The sequence below is a fragment of the Bombina bombina genome, chromosome 5 (assembly GCF_027579735.1).
Source record: "Bombina bombina isolate aBomBom1 chromosome 5, aBomBom1.pri, whole genome shotgun sequence".
Lineage (NCBI taxonomy): Eukaryota > Metazoa > Chordata > Amphibia > Anura > Bombinatoridae > Bombina > Bombina bombina.
Window position 1 is genome coordinate 1,077,739,084 of NC_069503.1, and position 26,721 is coordinate 1,077,765,804.

The 26,721-nt window shown below is 38.2% G+C and overlaps 1 protein-coding gene across 1 annotated transcript in view; it reads right to left on the minus strand.

The window, feature by feature from the left end:
• ASAP1 (ArfGAP with SH3 domain, ankyrin repeat and PH domain 1) overlaps nucleotides 1-26,721 on the minus strand; it is a 722,698-nt gene that overhangs the window by 653,063 nt on the left and 42,914 nt on the right. Inside the window, exon 2 of the mRNA XM_053715362.1 lies at nucleotides 17,012-17,098. Coding sequence (XP_053571337.1) covers nucleotides 17,012-17,070 — 59 coding nt within the window. The 5' untranslated portion in view covers nucleotides 17,071-17,098. The remainder of the gene's footprint in view (nucleotides 1-17,011; nucleotides 17,099-26,721) is intronic.

A 26,721-nucleotide genomic window follows, 5' to 3' on the forward strand; every position in this document is an offset into this window, starting at 1 on the left:
GCAAACATTAGTTAAATATTATTAACCCCTAATCTGCCAGCCCTAACATCGCCGCCACCTACCTACATTTATTAACCCCTAATCTGCCGCCCCCAATGTCACCGCCACTATATTAAAGTTATTAACCCCTAAACCTAAGTCTAACCCTAAACCTAACACCCACTAACTTAAATATAATTTAAATAAATCTAAATAAATATTCCTATCATTAACTAAATAATTCCTATTTAAAACTAAATACTTACCTATAAAATAAACCCTAAGCTAGCTACAATATAACTAATAGTTACATTGTATCTAGCTTAGGGTTTATTTTTATTTTACAGGCAAGTTTGTATTTATTTTAACTAGGTAGAATAGTTATTAAATAGTTATTAACTATTTAATAACTACCTAGCTAAAATAAAGACAAATTTACCTGTAAAAAAACCTAACCTAAGTTACACTAACACCTAACACTACAATATAATTAAATAAATTAACTAAATTAAATACAATTACCTAAATTAAATTAGCTAAAGTACAAACCCCACCACTAAATTACAGAAAATAATAAGCAAATTACAGATATTTAAACTAATTACACCTAATCTAATATCCCTATCAAAATAAAAAAGCCCCCCCCCCCAAAAAAAAAAAAAACCTAGCCTAAACTAAACTACCAATAGCCCTTAAAAGGGCCTTTTGCGGGCATTGCCCCAAATAAATCAGCTCTTTTACCTGAAAAAAAATACAAAATACAAATACAAACAACCTCCCAACAGTAAAACCCACCACCCCCCAAATAAAATACTATCTAAAAAAAAACCTAAGCTCCCCATTGCCCTGAAAAGGGCATTTGGATGGGCATTGCCCTTAAAAGGGCAGTTAGCTCTTTTGCCGCCCAAACACTAACCTAAAAATAAAACCCACCCAATACACCTTTAAAAAACCTAACACTAACCCCCTGAAGATCGACTTACCGGGAGACGTCTTCATCCAAGCCGGGCCGAAGTCCTCAACGAAGCCGGGAGAAGTCTTCATCCAGACGGCATCTTCTATCTTCATCCATCCGGCGCGGAGCGGGTCCATCTTCAAGACATCCGACGTGGAGTATCCTCTTCATCCGACGACTAAAGCTGAATGAAGGTACCTTTAAGTGACGTCATCCAAGATGGCGTCCCTTAGATTCCGATTGGCTGATAGAGTTCTATCAGCCAATCGGAATTAAGGTAGATAAAATCCTATTGGCTAATGCAATCAGCCAATAGGATTGAAGTTCAATCCTATTGGCTGATCCAATCAGCCAATAGGATTGAGCTCGCATTCTATTGGTTGATTGAAACAGCCAATAGAATGCGAGCTCAATCCTATTGGCTGATTGGATCAGCCAATAGGATTGAACTTCAATCCTATTGGCTGATTGCATCAGCCAATAGGATTTTTTCTACCTTAATTCCGATTGGCTGATATAATTCATATAATAATCAGCCAATCGGAATCTAAGGGACGCCATCTTGGATGACGTCACTTAAAGGTACCTTCATTCAGTAAGAAGACTCCGGATGAAGAGGATGCTCTGCGTCGGATGTCTTGAAGATGAACCCGCTCCGCGCCAGATGGATGAAGATAGAAGATGCCGTCTGGATGAAGACTTCTGCCCGTCTGGAGGACCACTTCGCCCAGCTTGGATGAAGACTTCTACCGGCTTCGTTGAGGACTTCGGCCCGGCTTGGATGAAGACGTCTCCCGGTAAGTCGATCTTCAGGGGGTTAGTGTTAGGTTTTTGGGTGGGTTTTATTTTTAGGTTAGGGTTTGGGCGGCAAAAGAGCTAACTGCCCTTGTAAAGGCAATGCCCATCCAAATGCCCTTTTCAGGGCAATGGGAGCTTAGGTTTTTTTAGATAGTATTTTATTTGGGGGGTTGGTTGTGTGGGTGGTGGGTTTTACTGTTGGGGGGGGTTGTTTGTATTTTTTTTTAGGTAAAAGAGCTGATTTCTTTGGGACAATGCCTCGCAAAAGGCCCTTTTAAGGGCTATTGGTAGTTTAGTTTAGGCTAGGGTTTTTTTTATTTTGGGGGGCTTTTTTATTTTGATAGGGCTATTAGATTAGGTGTAATTAGTTTAAATATCTGTAAATTTGTTTATTATTTTCTGTAATTTAGTGGGTTTTTTTGTACTTTAGCTAATTTAATTTAATTTATTTCATTGTATTTGATTTAGTTAATTTATTTAACTATATTGTAGTGTTAGGTGTTAGTGAAACTTAGGTTAGGTTTTATTTTACAGGTAAGTTTGTTTTATTTTTTAGCTAGGTAGTTATTAAATAGTTAATAACTATTTAATAACTATTTTACCTAGTTAAAATAAATACAAACTTGCCTGTAAAATAAAAATAAACCCTAAGTTAGCTACAATGTAACTATTAGTTATATTGCAGCTAGCTTAGGGTTTATTTTAAAGGTAAGTGTTTAGTTTTAAATAGGAATTATTTAGTTAATTCTAGGAATATTTATTTAGATTTATTTAAATTATATTTAAGTTAGTGGGTGTTAGGTTTAGGGTTAGACTTAGGTTTAGGGGTTAATAACTTTAATATAGTGGCGGCGATGTTGGTGGCGGCAGATTAGGGGTTAATAAATGTAGGTAGGTGGCGGCGATGTTAGGGGCGGGCAGATTAGGGGTTAATAAATATAATGTAAGTGTGGGCGATGTTGGGGGCAGCAGATTTGGGGATCATAAATATAATGTAGGTGGCGGCAGTGTCCGGAGCAGCAGATTAGGGGTTAAAATTTTTATTATAGTGTTTGCGATGCGGGAGGGCCTCGGTTTAGGGGTTAATAGGTAGTTTATGGGTGTTAGTGTACTTTTTAGCACTTTAGTTATGAGTTTTATGTTACGGCGTTGTACCATAAAACTCTTAACTACTGACTTTTAAATGCGTTAGGACTCTTGACAGGGTAGGGTGTACCGCTCACATTTTGGCCTCCCAGGACAGACTCGTAATACCAGCTCTATGGAAGTCCCATAGAAAAAAGACTTTACAAAGTTTACGTAAGTCATTTTGCGGTAAGGCAAAAGAAGTGTGTGGTGACCCTAAACCTGCTAGACTCGTAATACCAGCAGGCGTAAAAAAGCAGCGTTAGGACCTCTTAATGCTGCTTTTTTACCCTAACACACAACTCGTAATCTAGCCGAAGGCCTTTTTAAATGCATCACTTACGCCTAGATTACGAGTTGTGCGTTAGGGTAAAAAAGCAGCGTTAAGAGGTCCTAACGCTGCTTTTTTACGCCCGCTGGTATTACGAGTCTTAAAGGTTTAGGGTCACCGCACACTTCTTTGGCCTTACCACAAAACGACTTACGTAAACTTCGTAAAGTCTTTTTTCTATGGGACTTCTATAGCGCCGGTATTACGAGTCTGTCCTGGGAGGCCAAAAAGTGAGCGGTACACCCAACCCTGTCAAGAGTCCTAACGCATTTAAAAGTCAGTAGTTAAAAGTTTTATGGTACAACGCCGTAACATAAAACTCATAACTAAAGTGCTAAAAAGTACACTAACACCCATAAACTACCTATTAATCCCTAAACCGAGGCCCTCCCGCATCGCAAACACTATAATAAAATTTTTAACCCCTAATCTGCCGCTCCGGACACCGCTGCCACCTACATTATATGTACATTATATGTATTAACAGATCAAGATGATTTAAATCCATAAGCTTTGAGGTGGCGGAGAGGCTAAGTAGCTACAGCCCACAGTTACTTAAAATCTATTATTAAATTTGCTTAATTCTCTTGGTATCCTTTGTTAAATTAGCAGCAATGCATCTTTTATCATCAAATTTGCTTTTTTTCTATTGGTATTCTTTGTCGAAAGCTAAACCTAGGTTGGTTCAAATGCTAATTCCTAAGCCCTTGAAGGCCGCTTCTTATTTCAATGCATTTTGACAGTTTTTCAAAACTAGACAGCGCTAGTTCATGTGAGCCATATAGGTAACATTGTGCTCACCCCTGTGGAATTATTTATGAGTTAGGACTGATTGGCTAAAATGCAAGTCTGTCAAAAGAACCAAAATAAGGTGGCAGTCTGCAAAGGCTTAGATACAAGGTAATCACAGAGGTAAAAAGTATATTAAAGGGATACTAAACCCCAATTTTTTCTTTCTTGATTCAGACAGAGCATGTAATTTTAACCAACTTTCTAATTACTCCTATTATAAATTTTTCTTTGTTCTCTTGCTATCTTTATTTGAAAAAACAGAAATTTAAGGTTAGGAGCCAGCCCATTTTTGGTTCAGAACCGGGGTAGCACTTGCTGATTGGTGGCTACACTGAGCTACCAATTAGCAAGTGCTACCCAAGTGCTGATCAAAAATGTGCCGGCTCTTGAGTTTACATTCCTGTTTTTCAAAGAAAGATAGCAAGAGAACGAAAAAAATTATAAAATGCTTAAAATTGCATTCTCTATCTGAATCATGAAATAAAAATTTTCGGTTCAGTGTCCCTTTAATATAACTGGGTTGCTTTTGCAAAACTGGGGAATGGGTAATAAAGGGATTATCTATCTTTTAAACAATAAAAATTCTGAAGTAGAGTGTCCCTTTAAGATGTGAATTTTATATTATTATGATAACTGTTTAAAGCCAACTCAAAAACTGACATTTTTTTTATCATGAGTCAACCAATTTTTATCACAAAATGAATTTACGCTCATAATTGCTTCATGGTATTTTCCCTTTTCAATCACAGAAAATACCCAGGATAGTTACCAGACAACGGATATTAAATATTGTTATTATTAAACAAGTGCTAGAACTGCAATGAGCTGCTGTAATTACCTGCAATGCAGTCAGATGCAAACATCTGTAACTCTCCAGAAATCATCACGTTTCATTTTAATTATCGCTTTCGGTGTTGGCTCTGCCGTTATTGCTGTGCTGTTCTGTGGCAGCAAAGGAGTAAGCAGAGACGAGCCCTGAGCAATCATGTAATTGTTAACGCTTTGGCTGCCAGAGAAGGCTCTTTGCATCCCTCCTGAGCAGTCAAGGGGTTATTGAGTTTTGAGGGGACACGTGTGTATTATAAGTCATAGGGGCCGATTTATCATGTGTCTGGCAGACATGATCCGCTGCAGCAATCATGCCCGCTAGACATCAATAAATGCCGACAGCATACACTGTCAGCATTTATCATTGCACAAGCATTCCTTGTGAAATGCTTGTGCTATGCCGCCCCCTGCACATTCGCTACCAATCGGCCGCTAGCAGGGGTTGTCAATCACCCCGATTGTATGCGATCGGGTGGATTGCTGTCCGCCGACTCAGAGGCGGTGGACGAGTGAAGGTGCAGCGGTCTTAAGACCGCTGCTTCTTAACTTATGTTTCCGGCAAGCCTGAAGGCTCGCACGGAAACAGCTGCATATAGCAGCATTCAGGGCATAAGAAATCGGCCCCATAGAGGGGATATCCCATGTCTTGGATCAATTCTTTAACTGAAAAAAAGCATTGAAGATGTGATGGAGAGAGATTAAACACAATTTACAACATTTTCTGTTCTCAGAATACTGCTGATTGCTGCTCTCTAGGGAAAATCTATGCAAGGAAAGGGAAGTAATTAGGATTGTACTATTAGCAGGACAACTACAGATTGCTGTACAAACACATAATGGTAAGTACAGAATTATCATTTGCTTATAACCTCACTAATTCATGAACTTAAAGGAACATTCCAACCAAAATTGAAATACACTGCTGTGTTTTTCAATTTTAAATAGAGACATTTTTAAAATGCTCTTGTATTAGAAAAAATGCTTCAAGTAAAAACCTTTTAATGTGCACAGACAAGTAGACCATATCTAAATATGGCCAAGTTTACTTTGGTGGTGTTGACTTTGAGTTGTAAAGAGTTAAAATCTTGAGCTGGTATAAAATAATATCGGCTTTAATTTTGAACCTGGTTAACACACTTTCCTTTTCTGTTTCATTGCTGCACAAACATGTTATCAGGTGTTAAAGTGATGGTAAACTTGCCATGTTTTAAAATCAGGGCCAGAATCTAATTGATATTTTAGAGGGAATTGAATCACTTCTAATGAATATGTTCTGTAACTTACATTTTAATCTAGCCGTGCCATTCTAATACCCTGTGCTCCGGCTGCCCGCTTCAAAACTCATATTTTTGTAAGCTAATAATTTGAAATGTTCTCCATTCAGTGCTCTAGCTACAAAAAAAGTGCCATATGGCTAGATCGCTGATTGGAGAACATTTCAAACCGCTAACTCACAAAAAATGTGACCTGTCCGCCTGCTCTGAGGCGGCAGACAGAAATTGACAGAGATCAACCCGATCCTATATGATCAGGTTGATTGACACTCCCTGCTACAGGGGGCGACATTGCACCAGCAGTTCACAAGAACTTCTGGTGCAATGATAAATGTATGCTGTCGGCATTTATTGATGTTCAGCGGACATGATCCGCTATATCGGATCATGTCCACTCGCACCATAATAAATAGGCCCCATAATCTCCTTTCCTTCAGCCTTCAATTGTGACCTCTTGTCACAAACAATTTTCTTGGAATAAACAGAGCTTCTGCCATCTCTGTATATGGGCCTTGAATATATTTATATAAAGTAATCATGTCACCTCTCAAGCAACTTTTTCCAGAGAAAACAGACCCAGTTTAGCTAACCTCTCCTCATAGCTTGGATTCTCCATTCCCTTTATTAGCTTTGTGGCCCTTCTCTGAACTTTTTCTAGGTCTGCAATGTCTTTTTTTGTGATCGGTCCCCAGAACTGCACTCCATACTCAAGGTGAGGTCTTATCAAGGATTTTGGCTTTAAAGTTAGTGGGAGTGGAGTGTTAAAAAAAAATGGCACTGAAAAATGCCTTTACATTGCGGTCTATGGGAACTATTTGTTCGCATAGACCGCAATGTAAATATTTATGTATATGATTATATACATATATATTTATGTATTTACACATATTAACACATATACAGGGAGTGCAGAATTATTAGGCAAGTTGTATTTTTGAGGATTAATTTTATTATTGAACAACAACCATGTTCTCAATGAACCCAAAAAACTCATTAATATCGAAGCTGAATAGTTTTGGAAGTAGTTTTTAGTTTGTTTTTAGTTATAGCTATTTTAGGGGGATATCTGTGTGTGCAGGTGACTATTACTGTGCATAATTATTAGGCAACTTAACAAAAAACAAATATATACCCATTTCAATTATTTATTTTTTACCAGTGAAACCAATATAACATCTCAACATTCACAAATATACATTTCTAACATTCAAAAACAAAACAAAAACAAATCAGTGACCAATATAGCCACCTTTCTTTGCAAGGACACTCAAAAGCCTGCCATCCATGGATTCTGTCAGTGTTTTGATCTGTTCACCATCAACATTGCGTGCAGCAGCAACCACAGCCTCCCAGACACTGTTCAGAGTGGTGTACTGTTTTCCCTCCTTGTAAATCTCACATTTGATGATGGACCACAGGTTCTCAATGGGGTTCAGATCAGGTGAACAAGGAGGCCATGTCATTAGATTTTCTTCTTTTATACCCTTTCTTGCCAGCCACGCTGTGGAGTACTTGGACGCGTGTGATGGAGCATTGTCCTGCATGAAAATCATGTTTTTCTTGAAGGATGCAGACTTCTTCCTGTACCACTGCTTGAAGAAGGTGTCTTCCAGAAACTGGCAGTAGGACTGGGAGTTGAGCTTGACTCCATCCTCAACCCAGAAAAGGCCCCACAAGCTCATCTTTGATGATACCAGCCCAAACCAGTACTCCACCTCCACCCTGCTGGCGTCTGAGTCGGACTGGAGCTCTCTGCCCTTTACCAATCCAGCCACGGGCCCATCCATCTGGCCCATCAAGACTCACTCTCATTTAATCAGTCCATAAAACCTTAGAAAAATCAGTCTTGAGATATTTCTTGGCCCAGTCTTGACGTTTCAGCTTGTGTGTCTTGTTCAGTGGTGGTCGTCTTTCAGCCTTTCTTACCTTGGCCATGTCTCTGAGTATTGCACACCTTGTGCTTTTGGGCACTCCAGTGATGTTGCAGCTCTGAAATATGGCCAAACTGGTGGCAAGTGGCATCTTGGCAGCTGCACGCTTGACTTTTCTCAGTTCATGGGCAGTTATTTTGCGCCTTGGTTTTTCCACACGCTTCTTGCGACCCTGTTGACTATTTTGAATGAAACGCTTGATTGTTCGATGATCACGCTTCAGTAGCTTTGCAATTTTAAGAGTGCTGCATCCCTCTGCAAGATATCTCACTATTTTTGACTTTTCTGAGCCTGTCAAGTCCTTCTTTTGACCCATTTTGCCAAAGGAAAGGAAGTTGCCTAATAATTATGCACACCTGATATAGGGTGTTGATGTCATTAGACCACACCCCTTCTCATTACAGAGATGCACATCACCTAATATGCTTAATTGGTAGTAGGCTTTCGAGCCTATACAGCTTGGAGTAAGACAACATGCATAAAGAGGATGATGTGGTCAAAATACTCATTTGCCTAATAATTCTGCACTCCCTGTATATATATATATATATATATATATATATATATATATATATATATATATATATTAAGAAATGCTGCCCATCATTGTACTACTTACCCACTTCGCTGCACGAGGTTCTGATGCTGTCTCTGAAGGCATGAGAATGAGGCTCCCATAGGAGCCTATGGAAGCACGCTCTCATGAGCGCAATGCTTAATAGCAATGCGAATACCAGCGCACTATAATTATCGTATTTACTTCTATTATCAATTTTTCATTGTTCTCTTGCTATCTTTATTTAAAAAGCAAGAATGTGATGCATAGGAGCCGGCCCATTTTTGGTTGAGAACCTGGGTTATGCTTGCTTATTGGTGGGTACATGTAAGCCTCCAATAGCAAGTGCTATCCATGGTGCTGAACCTAAAATGGGCTGGCTGCTAAGATTTACATTCCTGCAAGAGAACAAAGAAAAATTGATAATAGGAGTAAATTAGAAAGTTGCTTAAAATTTCATGCTCTATCTGAATCATGAAAGAAAAAAAATTGGGTTCAGTGTCCCTTTAAATATCGAGTTGGACATCTAACAAATATATATAAATTATGGGTGGACAATTGAGCAGTCATAGTTTAGTTAAATGTTACTTTTGAAGGGTTTCTAATTTTGGAATGGTTTGACACATTTAATACTTTAATTTTTAATACAAAGAGTATTTTAGAACATGATACAGACACAATTACTGTACAAATCTTACTATTTGGCAGATAGATCTCAGGGAGATAGTTTTCCTAGCTTTGATTGATTAAAAGCTAAGTAATAGATATGATCCCACAAAATGGCAATGTGGCCTCAATTTGTCCAGTAGAAAAAAAACAGAAATATTACTTTTGTGAGCATGGGCACATGAAAGGTTTAGGGTATTGACCTGGAAGCCAGTTGTTGTCAGTGTTTAAATCAGCCCCTAAAAATTAATATATTTATGTCATAGAGACTTTAAGGTACAGTTTCCATGCTAATTAAGAACTATTATGTTAAATTATGCATTGTAGATATCTGAGCTAAAATGAGAATTTAAACTGACGTTTCTGAATGGTTAAAACATAAAGATAACTATTTGGGAAATACTTTAAATATAAGGCTTATTTATTAAATATTTTTGCCTGTGTTTGATAGTTAAACAAAATCAACTTCTCTACGGGATGTCATAATAAAAATAAAAAAATACAAAATATTTTCTCAAGTGGTAAGAATATAGGAGATGAAACACCTTTCTGTTGAACTAAACTTCAAAGGCTCCAGGTCCATTAAATAAAAATATAATTTTTTTTTATTGTAATAATCATTTGACATAGCTCATTAAAATTTTTCTAAACTTACAAATAAATTCAAAACTCGGTTTTGTGCATGGAAAAACAAATGTGCTTTGTTTGCCTCTCTTTGCACGCCTTGAGGGTTAAAGGGACACTGAACCCAATTTTTTTGTCTTTCGTGATTCAGATAGAGCATGCAATTATAAGCAACTTTCTAATTTACTCCAATTATCAATTTTTTTTCATTCTCTTGGTATCTATATTTTAAAAAGCAGTAATGTAAACTTACAAGCCGCCCATTTTTGGTTAAGCACTATGGATAGTGCTTGCTGATTGGTGGCTGCATTTAGCCACTAATCAGCAAGCGCTACCCAAGTGCTGAACCAAATATGGGCCAGCTAGTAAGCTTACATTCCTGCTTTTTCAAATAAAGATACCTAGAGAATTAAGAAAAATAAGGATAATAGGAGTAAATTAGAAAGCTGCTTAAAATGACATGCTATATCTGAATCATGAAAGAAAAATTTGGTTTCAGTGTCCCTTTAATGACCACATCTTTGCAAGGCTGCAGCTTTTTTTCACAGCCCAGTTGGCTCCCTGTCTCATTGTATTCCACCCCAACCCTATAAAACAACCAGGTTGCCTGTACCAAATATAAAATGTCAAAGGCCCAAATAAAAGTGCAAAATACCCCTTGTAGTTAAGGGGTTAAAGGTAAACTGGGTTTACTTCATTCATGAAAAATATATAATAACTATTATTATTATTTTTTTTTTTAAAAGAATTTTTATTGAGATAAACCAAAGTACAACAAGGAAGTATATGCGTTAGAACATTAAAAGAAATTCAGAATATGGCCAATGATACACATCCGGATTTCAATAACAAACAGTAAGCCATTCTTTAAGTCAACAACCATAGTTGTACATTCCATTAGAAAGCACTTGAAAAGGAGAAAGTATGATCTTAGAGACAAAAATAAAGATGTTAAAAGGCTTTCTCATTATGCTTAACAAATTTTTACATTTTTAGAATTAGTCATATATTAAATTATACAGATACCCATTGCTGAGGCTCCAGAGTACAGACCTCAGCATTTAGTACACAAGGATAGAGGAAAAGAGAGAAAAGAAAAGGAGGGAGAAAAAAAAAAAAATGGGGGGGGGGAAGGGGAGACCAACAGCGCCCTCGTTCTGACCAAATTGAAGGGGGTTGCTTATAGTGGATGTGCATAACCTATATGTTCCTATCCCCCATGGCTAACATCATCTCATGTATTTCTAGTTTGTGAATTTTCATGTAGTGGTATCTCTCAAGAGAGAGAAGTTCAGCCACAGCTAATCTCCATACGTGAAGAGTAGGGATAGTTTGAGTTTTCCAGAACTTATATAATAACTATTATGATATTTAATTATTGCTCATTCTTGTATCTCATAGAAAACTTTGCTTTCCATTACCCTATGGAGATTTTTACATTTGATTTAAATGGGAATTCCCTTCTTTATGAATTGTGCGAATAGATCACATTAACTGACTTCCAACAGAAACCTCCTTTCACATTATACATTAGATTGGTAATAGATAATTTCTGATACAGTTGTTTTAATAGTGTAACCATATAACTAATATCCATAGCAGGAAGCCTATAAAAATAGCTGATAAATTATTACTGAGTGAATAAATAAACTGGATGATTAATTAGCTATAGGACTGCTCTTTCTGGCTGATCCAAATCCCAGCAGTACGGCTTTTGCCTTGCAGTCATCTGTTGAATCATTTCTGTGTTCTAAGCTAAACGAAATCCACTTTGTGAGCATAAGATACAGGATAGGCCTTCTTCTCTAGAGACATCTTTGGCTAAGTACTTTTAAAATGCACATTATATGCACAGTGTGCAGTTTTGTAAACATCTAAATATTACAGCTTACCTTTGATGTTTCTAGACAAGTATGGCTATAAATGGGAATATTGATTATTGCATTAATGTTTTGTTTTTTTTCTTCTTCAGAAATTAGTCCTCCTGCAAGTTACTTAAAGGGACATGGAACCCAAAATATTTCTTTCATATCTCAGGCAGAACATATGATTTTAAACAACTTACTTCTGTTATCAAAATTGTGTATCCTTTGTTTGAAGGAAAAATATTGCACTAATGGGAGCTAGCTGAACACATTGGGTGTGGCAATGACAAGAGACATTTATGTTGGGCCACCAATCAGCAGCTAGCTCTCAGTAGTGCATTGCTGCTTCTGAGCCTATCTAGGTATGCTTTTCAGCAAAGGATATCAAGAAAACTAAGACATTTGATAATATAAGTTAAATGGTAAGTTATTTAAAATATCATGCTCTGACTGAATCATGAAAGTTTAATTTGAACTTTTAGTGTCCCTTTAATGATGCAGATTCTTAAATATGATGCATAATGTAACTTAAAGGCACATTAAACACTAAATAAATGCTAGATAGAATGATGCATTCAAAGAGAAGATTATGCTGAGAATAACATGTAGATGTATTTTTTAATTAGTTTAAATATTGACAAAATAAGTGTAACGTTTTAGCGTCTATAAAACAATGGGAGCTGCCATGTTGTAACTTATGTTACCTTCTCTGCTTTGGCAAAGTAGGCACAGTTATAAATAGGTCACTAGAGTGTGCAGCCAATGGCTCTGTGGTATATAACCGTGTTCTGCACTTCCATTTCTAACAGGAACTGAAAAGCTCACAATTTCAGAATTTAATTACAGGAAAAGGGGACAAAATAAATAATGAAAGAATATTGCAAAGTTTATCCTATAATATAAAAGGCCAAGTGTGTTTGTCCAAAGCTGTCATGCACGGTAGAGACAGCGTGAGGACAAACACACCTGGCCTTCAACACACTGACCTCCTGGCATCTGGGCCTGGGCCGACTGTGCTTGACAGGGGTGGAAAAGGGTGGGGCCAGGCTTGACGTGGGCGGGACTGAGCGTGACATGGGCGGGGCTGTACGGGGCCGTGCGGACGGTAGAGAGAAAGCTCAAAAGAGGGGGGATAGAGAGAGAGCAAAAGAGAGGAGAGAGAGCAAAAGAGAGGGGGGTAGAGCACAAAAGAGGGGAGAGAGGGGGAATAGAAAGAGAGAGCAAAAGAGGGGGTGGTAGAGAGAGAGAGCAAAAGAGGGGGGAGAGAGAGAGCAAAAGAGAGGGGGAAAGAGAGCATAAGAGAGGGGGGAGAGAGAGAGCAAAAGAGAGAGGGAGAACAAAACAGAGAGGGAGAGAGACAGCAAAAGAGAGGGGAGAAAGAGAGCAAAAGAAAGGGGAGAGAGAGCAAAAGAGGGGGGATGGAGAGAGCAAAAGAGAGGGGGGAGCCAGTAACCTCAGAAGACTCCGTGAGTACCTAAAAGCATTGAACCTACCGTCCCTCTCACCCGATCAAAAAGACACCTTAAATTCGCCATTCACCCTTAGGGAAGTACAACTGGTTATCAAGAACTCTAAATCATTTAAATCACCTGGTCCAGATGGCTTCCCAGTGCATTTTTATAAAACTTACATCCAAGAGCTCTCCCCCCTGCTTCTTAGACTTTTCAATTTAGCTAGAGATGAAGGCAAATTTAGGAGTGAATTCCTTGAAGCCACTATTGTGACTATACTGAAACCTAATAAAGACCCCTCTTTTTGTGCCAGCTATAGGCCAATCTCACTAATCAACACTGATATTAAGTTCTTCTCCAAAATTCTAGCTAACCGTATTGCCAATCTCCTCCCCTATTTAATTAATCCAGACCAAGTTGGATTTATCCCCAAAAGAGAGGGCCCAGATAATACTAGAAGACTCTTGAATGTGAAGTCCCTGTCGTCTAGCCTTAATAAACCTATGGCGATTATATTGCTAGACGCAGAAAAGGCCTTTGATCGGGTGAGATGGCGGTTTCTGTGGGAAGTACTTGATGCCTTTCAATTCCCGAGTTCCCTCATGGGAGCAATTAAAGCCCTATATTCTACTCCTTCCGCATCGGTAAAGGGACTAGGTTTCCAAACCCCCCCCTTTTCAAATCTCCAATGGGACTAGGCAGGGTTGCCCCCTGTCACCCCTACTTTTCGCGCTGGCCATAGAGCCGTTGGCAGAACAAGTTAGACGCGACCCACACATGAGTGGGATTACCCTTTGTGGCACCAAGCACAATATAGCTTTATTTGCGGACAATATCACCCTTTTCTCTTCAGATCTCGCGTCCACCCTCCCTAGACTCTTACTTATAGTCAAGGAATTTAGTGCCCACTCTCACTACAAACTAAACATTCCCAAAACTGAGATTTACACCCAAGGCTTCCAGAGCTCGTCTATGGCCCCTCTAAAAATCAAATATCCTTTTAGATGGTCGGACACTTCAGTGACCCACTTAGGAGTCAAATTATCCAATGACTTTCCCCGGATTATCAGGGACAACTACCTTCCTTTGCTATCGGAGCTTCGCTCCCTCGGCAAGAGCTGGAACCTCTCGCAAGTTTCGTGGTTAGGGCGGATAGCAGCATTAAAGATGTCTTTTTTGCCTCGTCTCACATACTTATTCTGCTGTCTACCAATCAGAGTTCCCAGGCACATTCTATTACAGTTTCAGAGTGAAATAACTAAACATATATGGCAGGGCAAGCCCCCAAGGGTGGCGCAGAGAGTGCTACAGCTACCTAGATCTAAGGGCGGTCTGGGCTCTCCCTCTGTGGTAAGATACTACGAGGGAGCAATGCTCACCCATGTCTCCCAATGGGGAGTCACGCAACCTTCCTGCAAATGGCACTCCATCGAACAGGCTTCACTTCCCTATAACCTAAGTTTACGTGACCTGATATGGACGCCGACCCATTGCCGTAGGGAACTATCCCTGATAAACCCCATCATCCAGGAATGCCTGAAATTTTGGGACAAAATCCGCCACTCTAGACAAATTGCCCCTCACCCCTCTCCCATAACCTCATTATCCAGCCTGTTAGTAGGCCTACAGGATGCCCATCCTCTGAGATGGACCCAAATTGGAATAAAGGTGGTCTCGGACCTCTGGCTACCGGCACCGGAGTGTGGATTTAAAACTGAGTCCCAATTGGGGGCTGATGTGGCCCTACCCCATATCCTGAAATTTGAATATTACAGAATCAAAAGCTTTATGACCGCCTGGGGCTTCAAGCCTCAGTCAAATCGCCCTCTGACCCCGTGGGAGTCCACTTGGAACCTAGGAAAGAGGCTATATAGACCCCTCTCTAGACATTACACCCTGTTGGACTCGGATCCAAACCCAGTTCCGGCCCCCCACCTAGCCATGTGGAGCTCCCTGCTAGACAAACCGCTCACAGTAGATGATTGGGAACAAGCGCTCGAACGAACCAAAAAAGCTGTACATTGCACCACCCTATTTGAAACTTATTATAAGTTGGTGGCCCATTGGTACTATGTGCCCATCAGGCTAGCTAAAATATTCCCTAGCGCATCTCCGTACTGTTGGAGAGGTTGTGGTCAGAGAGGGGACTCTTTGCACATTTGGTGGGAGTGCCCTAAAATACGCCCTTTATGGACAAAATGCTTTGGAGCCCTTACGTAGCTCTCCTGCAGTTGCCCTATTACACATAGGTACCCACTCTCTCCCTAAACACCATGCTTACATTAGTATATACCTCTTCATGTCCATCAAACACCTGATTGCCTGTGACTGGAAATCAGAGCCCTCACCTAGTTGGACGAGAGTTTGCTCCTATATGGCCTACTTATATAATATGGAAAAAAGCATATTTTACAACCTAGGTAATTCTGACCTATTTGAGCTTACATGGACCGACTGGAAAGACACTTATGATACAACCTGGAGACCTAATGTCCTCACTCCCTCTTAGCTCTTCCCGGAGGGAATGAGAGATCTGACCTAGGGATAGTTCTGACTAGACCCAGCTGGATTTCCTTTGAAATACCCACCTACGACCAATGACATATCACTCAACCCTTTTCCCTACCCCCTCATCCCACCCTTAGACCTTTCTCCCTTCCCCCCTCTATTTGGCCAAGAGACCTTTGGGTCTCCCCCAACTGTGTTATAAAGTACCTCTAATTATCTTTGTTCATGATGATGTTATAAGTACTTCCTTGAACAGTATATCATTTATTTCACAATGTATGTCTATAGACAGTTTAGAGGACGGACTGTGTCCTCGCATTGTTATATTTGCATCTGTATTGTTCTTTTGGTTTTCATTATTCGTATATTTCTACTTGTAAACTCGACAAGTTTAATAAAGCTCTTTTGAAAACTCAAAAAAAAAAAAAAAAGAGAGGGGGAGAGAGAGCAAAAGAGAGGAGGAGAGAGAGCATAAGAGAGGGGGGGAAGAGAAAGCAAAAGAGAGGGGGAGAGAGACAGCAAAAGAGAGAGGAGAAAGAGAGCAAAAGAAAGGGGAGAAAGAGAGCAAAAGAAAGGGGAGAGAGAGCAAAAAAGGGGATAGAAAGAGAGCAAAAGAGGGGGGATAGAGAGAGCAAAAGAGAGGGGGAGAGAGAGAGCAAAATAGAGGGGGTAGAGAGAGAGAGCAAAAGAGGGGGATAGAGAGCAAAAGAGGGGGGATAGAGAGAGCAAAAGAGATGGAGAGAGACAGCAAAAGAGAGGGGGAGAGAGCAAAAGAGGGGGATAGAGAGAGTAAAATAGAGGGGGAGAGAGAGCAAAAGAGAGGGGGAGAGAGACAGCAAAAGAGAGGGGGAGAGAGAAAAAGAAAGGGGGGAGAGCAAAAGAGGGGGATAAAGAGAGCAAAAGAGAAGGAGAGAGACAGCAAAAGAGAGGGGGAGAGAGAGCAAAAGAGAGGAAGGAAAATAGAGGGGAGAGAGAGAGCAAAATAGAGAGGGGGAGAGAGAGAGCAAAAGAGACAGAGAGATAGCAAAAGAGAGGTGAGAAATAGCAAAAGAGAGGGGGGAGAGAGAGCAAAAGAGAAAGAGGGGGAGAGAGAGCAGAAGAGAGGGGGGAAGAGAGAGCATAAGAGAAGGGGGGAAGAGAGAGCAAGGGGTGGTACAGCTGTACTGCAAAAAATGGCCGTGTACACAGGCTTTAGGACTAGTATATACAGTATATATATATTGGTTTATAATTTAGTATTACCATCTCACTGTTCAGTTCAGTTTGTACTTTATAATAAAGACAATGAGAATACAACGGCAATAAAATATTTTTCAAATTGCACCTACCGAGTCCATAATGAATCTCTAGATGAAAAACTCGAAAGCCTGGAGGCTGAAGATCGCATGTCTTAGTTATCACCATAAGAGATTTACCTGCAATTGCATAAAAAGAAATGTTCAAGCCATCTTGATGTACACTGTTTTTTTTTTTAAAATTTTAATATGTTTTATATAACTAGAGAGTATAAAAAATAAGTAGTGTTATACAGGTCTGAAACTTTATATATGACACCTTTACAGAGTACATGAGTATTTTTTTAGCTTTACTCTATTAGGAAAAATCCTTGCAATCCAATAATATTTGTGATACAGACAGAGCATATAACTGTAAAAAAGTTTCCAATTTACTTCAATTATCAAATTTGTTTAGTTCCCTTGATATTCTGTGTTGAAGAGATACCTAGGTTAACATTTGGAACACTACATGGCAGGAAAAAGGGCTGCCATCTAGTGTCTTTGCAAATGGGTAACAGTCTTGCAAAACTGCTGCCATATAGTGCTCCAGACACATACACACTCCTGAGCTTTTTTTTTTTAACAAAAGATACCAAGAGAACGTAGAAAATGTGATAATAGAAGTAAATTAGAAATTTGTTTAAAATTGAATGCTGTATCCAAATCATGCAGTTTTTACATCTTCATAGGGAGGTGCAGTCAATTTATAAAGAATGTTATCAAATATAGGGCCAGATTACAAGTGGAGCTGTATTTTATCACGCGCCCATAAATAGGCAAATTCACCCATTTACGGGAGTTCGATAAATAACCAGCCATTACTAGTGTCTGGTTATTGCTACCGCAAACTCATGGTAGCAATTAGCGCTCCAAAAATTAACCAGAGATCAGATCTCTTGTCTCTTGTATATAATGTATTCTCTGTGGTACTACAGTCTCTTGTATATATTCCATTCTCTATGGTACTACAGTCTCTTGTATATAATGTATTCTCTGTGGTACTACAGTCTCTTGTATATATTCCATTCTCTATGGTACTACAGTCTCTGTGGTACTACAGTCTCTTGTATATATTCCATTCTCTATGGTACTACAGTCTCTTGTATATAATGTATTCTCTGTGGTACTACAGTCTCTTGTATATATTCCATTCTCTATGGTACTACAGTCTCTTGTATATATTCCATTCTCTATGGTACTACAGTCTCTTGTATATATTGCATTCTCTATAGTAATACAGTCTCTTGTATATATTGCATTCTCTATAGTAATACAGTCTCTTGTATATATTGCATTCTCTATGGTACTATAGTCTCTTGTATATATTGCATTCTCTATAGTAATACAGTCTCTTGTATATATTGCATTCTCTATGGTACTACAGTCTCGTGTATATATTGCATTCTCTATGCTAATACAGTCTTTTGTATATATTGCATTCTCTATGCTAATACAGTCTCTTGTATATATTGCATTCTCTATGGTACTACAGTCTCTTGTATATATTGCATTCTCTATGGTACTACAGTCTTTTGTATATATTGCATTCTCTATGCTAATACAGTCTCTTGTATATATTGCATTCTCTATGCTAATACAGTCTCTTGTATATATCGCATTATCTATGGTACTACAGTCTCTAGTATATATTACATTCTCTATGGTACTACAGTCACTTGTATATATCGCATTATCTATGGTACTACAGTCTATAGTATATATTACATTCTCTATGGTACTACAGTCACTTGTATATATTGCATTCTCTACCATACTACAGTCTCTTGTATATATTGCATTCTCTATAGTAATACAGTCTCTTGTATATATTGCATTCTCTATGGTACTACAGTCGCTTGTATATATTGCATTCTCTATGGTACTTTAGTCTCTTGTATATATTGCATTCTCTATAGTAATACAGTCTCTTGTATATATTGCATTCTCTATGGTACTACAGTCTTGTGTATATATTGCATTCTCTATGGTAATACAGTTGCGTGTATATATTGCATTCTCTAGTATTACAGTCTCTTGTATATATTGCATTCTCTATAGTAATACAGTCTCTTGTATATATTGCATTCTCTATGGTACTACAGTCACTTGTTTATATTGCATTATCTATGGTACTACAGTCTCTTGTATACAGTATATTGTATTCTCTATGATAATACAGTCCCTTGTATATATTGCATTCTCTATGCTAATGCAGTTTCTTGTATATATTGCATTCTGCAGTCTCTTGTATATATTGCATTCTCTATGCTAATGCAGTCTCTTGTATATATTGCATGTTTTGCACATAAGTGTACTAACTCCCAAAAAGTTTAATTTTTTTTATTTTGAGGTATTTTTCTTTAAGTGGGGCTTTAGTTTTAGAAAAGGCATAACTCTGTTTTTTTTATTTTTGGTAGCTTTTTTCTGTAATGTTAGTTTTTTTGTGTGGTAATTTAGGGAGTGTTAGGTTAGGGGTGTTACGGGGGTTAGCTGGTTAAGGGGGTTAGAGGCTAGTGGGTACGTTGCGATGGGGGTTGTGGCTGTTTAGGAGTTAATAGTGTAGAGGGATACTTTGCAATGTGGGGGTACGGCAGTTTAGGGGTTAATAGTGTAGCAGGTACTTTGCAATGTGGGTGTGTGGCAGTTTTGGAGTTAATAGTGTAGTGGAATCTTAGCAATGTGGGGGTGTGGCGGGTTTAGGAGTTAATATTATAGTGGATAGTTTTCAATGTGGAGGTGTGCTGTTTAGGGTTAATAGTGTAGCAGATACTTTGTCATGTGAGGGTGTGGTGGTTTAGGGTTTAATAGCAATGTGGGGTGTAGGGGTTTAAGGGTTAATAGTGTAGTGGTTGGGATACTTTGAGTTGGGTTATATGGCAGTTTATTGGTTATTAGAGTAGGGGAGCTTGTGACGGTTTGGGTTAGAGTGTGAGTATTGGTGTTTTATGCTTTTCATGCTCAATTGTAGTCTATGGGGGAGATTAGCACGTGAGCCAAAAATTTTAGCATTCAACTTGTAATACGCACAATACCCGAAGTGCGCAAAAAAGCCGAAGCCGATCGTAGTTAGCGTACACAACCTAACCCATAATGTATAATTTAGAGCTTGACAATTTAAAGCAAAAACATTTTTGAATGTAGACTAATATAAAATGTAGGAGCCAGGATAATTGGTTAATATAGTAAAGTTCTGGTCTGGTTTACCCTCATACAATTATTAATACCATAATCATCGCCTGATGGTCATGAGATTACTTATTTGAAAGACACAACTCTCTTCTTTCAAATAAAGCATCTACTATATAGGTTTGTTTTTTGAGAGAGAACCATCGGCTAATTGACAAGTACAGTATATGGTAATATTAGATTATTATCCATTTTACATTAACCATGTGACAACTATAGGGTCACATGACATCACTGAATAAACCATTGTCTTTGGTGTATGAGTTTCAGGTCTGCACTCTGCTAGTAATTAAACTGAGTGTTTGCTAAACTAATTGCAGTTTTTTACAATGATCACATAATATCTGCAGGTTCGTCTACATATTGATTTATTAATGTCAGGAAAGGAGGAAGAGTTTCAGCACTGATGGAATTTCACTCTAATTTTGGGCGCAACAGTCAAAGAAATTGCTATTTTAACATTTCTACATTGCTTAAGTAATAAACATAGGGTAATTAATTTTATGTTAGAGACCATGACCCTCAAGTTTGCAAGCGAACCATATTAAGGCCTTTTTAATGCTCTTTCTAAAGATCAGACCCCAGGCATACGTCCAATCCGTATCCCCCACCCTCTTAAATACCCATGATGTACAATGATATTGTTTGCCTGCGCATACAGTTCCTGTTGTAAACCAGATATTAGTGCATTAGTAAATTTGAATAGATCTTAGTGTGTTAGACATTCACAAGAAGAAATATGGCTCTGAAAAGAGCTGAATACCGTGAGCAGCTGCCTTCTTCCGCATTCAACAGCTAATGAAACTGTAAAATGCACATCCATAATATATATAGCTGTATATATATATATTCACACACACATACATATTAAATATGAAATATATGTCTATTTAAAAATATGTATAAAAAGTGGTATACTAGTCTGTGATTGGCTGATGTCTGTCACATGATACATGGGTCCGGATAATGGGCGAAAAAATAAATTTGTCAGAAAAAAAATCTACTGCTTATTTGAAAATCAGAGTAAGTTCTATTGAATTGTCTTTTTTATTGTGTACTTGTTAATGATGTAATTCTACTGCATTCAGTGGTCCTTTAAAGGTGTATAATATATGTGTGTATATTTGTATGTGTGCATGCATATATGTGAATATATATGATTGTGTATATACCAAATGTGTATGTACGTGTACATCTAGATGTTAGCATACCTGAAGGCTTTTGCTTAGAAAAAAATGTGTTACTTTCGCCTTGTAGTAGGAGCTCTATTGCTTTAATTTGAGCGGTGTTAACACTCAATAGTGTTAATATTTTTGTGCTACACTTGTAATATAGCCCCTAGTGGGGAAAACACCCAAGGCCAGATTGGCATACCAGGACACCATGAGATGTCCTGGTGGGTCACAGTATCTGGGGCTTTCCAGCTATAATTTAAGATGATGATGCTGCTGAGGTAATGTTGTTGTATGACTTCTCTTTTCTCTTCTAAGATATACGTATTAGGGTCACAAAGTATCTTGTTGTAAATATTTTCTTCTAAACCATCTACCACTCTAGTAGCACCTCTTTTGAATGTTTTCTAGTGTCTAGTCAAGTCACACTGTGAGGCAGAGTGACACTCTGTCTTGAGTGTCTTCCCCAGATCAAACTTTGACAATTTATTCACTTTAATGAATATCTACCTGTTTTGTACATGATATGATATGCTAATTTGTGCTCCCAGTGCAATAATCAGTGTGTTCAGTCTACATTGCCAGTGATGCAGGGATTGCAGATGGGACTGGACTCATCACTCTAGGATGGGGTTTTGTCATGTTGTGTCAGTAAAATTATGAGAAAATCCTCATCATTCCATTAATTTTGTTGCAGTCATTTCAGCATTTTACCTGTAATTTAAGGAAATTTGATTTATTTGTAGGTGGAAGGATGCAATACAGGTGCAAGCGAGAGAGGGGTGTCCCTGATAGTTTTAGGTTAGGGGCACTGGGGAAGGGAGGTTTAGCCAGTGTTTTGTGAACACAATGTAGGATATGTCATTGTAGTGTTATTGAGACGTTTGTAGGTACGGCATTAACTGCCTTTAGGTCAATCCATCCAGGGAGCTTTATGGGGAATTATGGGAGCATCCTGACCCAGCACAATATTAATCTGGACATGTTTGAAATAGGAATACACTATATAGTATGATCCCACTGGCTAATGGTCAGGGAAGGAAGGTGGGTAATTACAGAAGAGTTTGTCATTCTGCAGATGCTGTTTATTCTAACCTCCAAAATGTAGAATTATTTGTGTAACATTGCTACAAACATTGTTGTGAACACTGCTTCCCCAAAGTGCTAAAGACTCATGCACATTGTTCAACAAACCTAGAGATACATAAAGCACAAAGCACATTTGACAATAGAAGTTTTTTTTAATTGCATGATCTATCTGAATCGTGAAAGCTTATTTTTTTTTTTTTTTTTTCCTACCCCTTTTTAAGACAGAGCATCCTAGAAGGGTATTGTATCTTCAGGTCAGAGGTCAAGTCAATTCTAAATTAAAATATTGTTATCTTAAGCCTCTTTTTTCGTTTCCTGGGGAAATATGACAAAGGCATGACATTGTATCCTCTTTGTCAGTTTATAATTAGTGAGAAGAGTACATCTGAGAAGAATCTGATGCTGGTTGTCTGCTACTGTTACTACTGTCATGTTTAACCCCTTCAGTGCTGAACCATTTCACATCTCTGTGCTAACACTTATAAGTTTGCACTCACTGCATTTACAAATTAGTTTTAGTGGTTTTCCCATGAGGTATTTACATCAATCAACTCATATCTTGTCCTTTTCAGCAGACCAGAAGTTTAGTTTACAGAAATGCCTAAATATGGGGAAAAGCTGAATTAAATGTTAACATAAATTAAATGTTAAAAGTAAATTGTGTTCACCTTTCTTTGATGTACATGGTAACCATCAGCATGGAAATCAATATTTCTTAAATACATCAAATGCACACTTTATGGTTCCACATTCCCAAAACAACACAATTTAGGATTATATATCCCCCCCCCCAATAAAAATTACCAACTGAAAAGTAGTATACCATATAAAATGTATTTTTGGTCATTTGATCTTCATATCTTGCAAACTACACAACATTCTGATTTTACAGTAATGACAAAGTATGCTAGTAAAAAACTCACCAAACAAAAAGTACTTATATATAAGTGGCACGCTAAATTTATTTTTCACTTGTACGCAAACGCTGTTGGAAGTACATTTTTAAAGGGACATTCAGGAAAAAATGTAAATGCACATAGATTAATTATATCTTTGAATAGAAACATTTTTTACAATATACATGTATTGGCAAAAATGCTTCTAATAAAAGTTATCACTGTGTTAAAATGTTTCTATCTATATCTTTCTATCTATCTATCTATCTATCTATCTATCATCTATCTATCTATGTACACAATCATACACATATTTAGATATATATTTAGATATATATGTATACAATATAGCCATTTCCATTCAAATACCTTGTCATATACTATATGCTTTTTAACCGTTATAAAAAAAAAAAATATTAATATGAATAATTTTTATTATATAGTGTACATATGAGTGTAAAACTTTATTTTAATTTATTTATGTTGTGTTTGGTGCACAATTTTTTTAACTTTTACACTTTATGCTAGGTCTCCACTCACTCAAACCCAACAGGCGTTATATTACTTAGCGTGACCTGCTTGTAATTATGCTTTCTGCAAGCTAAATAAAAGACATAAAGACAAGAATTTTCCTCTTTATTTGGTGCTGTGGACTTCTGCTGTTTTGGTTACACTGAGAGGCGTTTGCAGTGGCCTTCTACCACTTGCACCAGGTATTATGCTGTTTGTCTATACTGGTCCCCTCAAAATAACTCAACACACAGCCATTAATGTCTAAACCATTGGCAACAAAAGTGAGTACACCCCCAAGTGGAAATGTCCAAATTGGGCCCAAAGTGTCAATATTTTGTGTGACCACCATTATTTTCCAGCACTGCCTTAAGCCTTAACCCTCTTAGACATTGAGTTCACCAGAGCTTCACAGGTTGCCACTGGAGTCCTCTTCCACTCCTCCATGACGACATTACGGAGCTGGTGGATGTTAGAGACCTTGCGATCCCCCAACTTCCGTTTGAGGATGCCCCACAGATGCTCAATAGGGTTTAGGTCTGGAGACATGCTTGGCCAGTCCATCACCTTTACCCTCAGCTTCTTTAGCAAGGCAGTGATCATTTTGGAGGTGTGTTTGTGTCGTTATCATGTTGGAATACTTCCCTGTGGCCCAATCTCCGAAGGCGGGGATCATGCTCTGCTTCAGTATGTCACAGTACATGTTGGCATTTATGGTTTCCTCAATGAACTGTAGCTCCCCAGTGCTGACAGCACTCATGCAGGCCCAGACCATGACACTTACACCACCATGCTTGACTGTAGGCAAGACACACTTGTCTTTGTACTCCTCACCTAATTGCCGCCCCACACGCTTGACACCATCTGAGCCAAATAAGTTTATCTTGGTCTCATCGGACCACAGGACATGGTTCCAGTAATCCATGTCCTTAGTCTGCTTGTCTTCAGCAAACTGTTTGCAGGCTTTTTTGTGCATCATCTTTAGAAGAGACTTCCTTCTGGGACAGACCAATTTGATGCAGTGTGTGTATGGTGTATGGGCTGACCCCCCACCCCTTCAACCTCTGCAGCAATGCTGGCAACACTCATATGTCTATTTCCCAAAGACAACCTCTGGATATGACACTGAGCATGTGCACTCAACTTCTTTTGACGACCATGGCGAGGCCTGTTCTGGGTGGAACCTGTGAAACCGATGTATGGTCTTGCCCACCGTGCTGCAGCTTAGTTTCAAGGTCTTGGCAGTCTTCTTATAGCCAAGGCCATCTTTATGTAGAGCAACAATTCTTTTTTCAGCTGTTCAGAGAGTTCTTTGCCATGAGGTGCCATTTTGAACTTCCAGTGACCAGTATGAGAGAGTGTGAGAGCGATAACAACAAATTTAACACACCTGCTTCCCATTCACACCTTGTCAAGGTATATGTGAGGTTAATAAATATATATTTTAATCATATATTTCAAGATTAATAAATCTGTATCTTTGATCAGATATTTCACTGATCAGTAGAAAATAACTCATTGCATTCAGAAGAACTGACTTCAAACAGGTTTAATTCTCCCCCACTTTTTCAATTACACAGGAAACTCTTAAGGATTACTTTTAAAAGAGTCATTCCTAGCTAAAGTGTGAACATGAAGCCCATACCAAATTTGCTATAATCAACTTACAGTTTGAGACAGGATGAGTCATAAAAGGCAAATTAAGAGGATAGATTGTCAGATAGGTGACACCACACAAAATGTATGGAGACGAGATGTCTGAAATAACCTCTTGGAACTGGTCAAAATCATAGGGAAACAGCTTTTATGCACATAGGTGTTAGTTATCCCTAAACATCAAATACACGTCTGTACTGCTAGCTAAACATAAAATATGTTGTATTAAGACTTTTACAACTACTTGTGTATTGACCCCATGTGGGGCAGTGAAGGCCTTGGGAAACAAAAGACAAATGCTATGGTGTGAATCTAAAGTTACTGAAAGGGCAGTGAAGGCCTTAGCCAACAAACAAATGCTAAGGTGTGACTCTGAAACTCACTAAAACAGACAGCAAATAATCATTTTTTTTTTCTGTTTGAATGCATGCCTCAGAATGTATTAAATATAGAAATTGGGAAATTGGCTAATTCTCTATTATTACATGGGTATTTGCTAAGCTTGGGAGATAACTGTTTTAGTCAGTCAAGAATGTTTAATAACCTCTGTATTGTTTATATTTTTCAGACATATAATCTCAGATCTGCATGAAGAAGGTTCATACATCCTGGGCTTATTAGAAACATAAAATATGGCATATTCTTGTTGGAATACAGTACAATACTGAATTAAAAATAAGCTGTTATTTGTATAGAAATGCCAGAATACTGATAAAATTATAATGCATTTTAAGCTAATAATTAGCAGTATTAAATTGCCTTAATATAATAAAATGTTAATAATATAACATATTTGGTATCAGAATAATAAAAAAAAATAACCTAATATTAACCATCTGTAATTGGGGTTATATATGATTGATGCAGAGAGTGTAATCTGATTAAATAACCATTTTATGAAAATAATTAACTTGCTTAAAAATGTTTTAGAAATGTAAAGGTGAATTTGTTTTGTTTGTATGCCTGCTGCCACCTAGTGTTATGATGCAAAATTGCAGCCATGAGATGATTGGTTGTTGCAAGGATGCATTTTCCTTGACAACACACTTACCAAATAAACCAATCCATGTTCAGTTGCAAAGAACCAATCCGAGACAAGGCCGTGGGCGTTTCCAATACTCACCAATGACTGATAATAACCAAAAACCGGGAGGGGTGAGATCAGATGATTTAAACCCCAGCATAGAGACTAAGAAAAGGGTTGTTGGCTGACTCCTGAAGGAATAACTACGGCAGTTATTATTAAAGCACA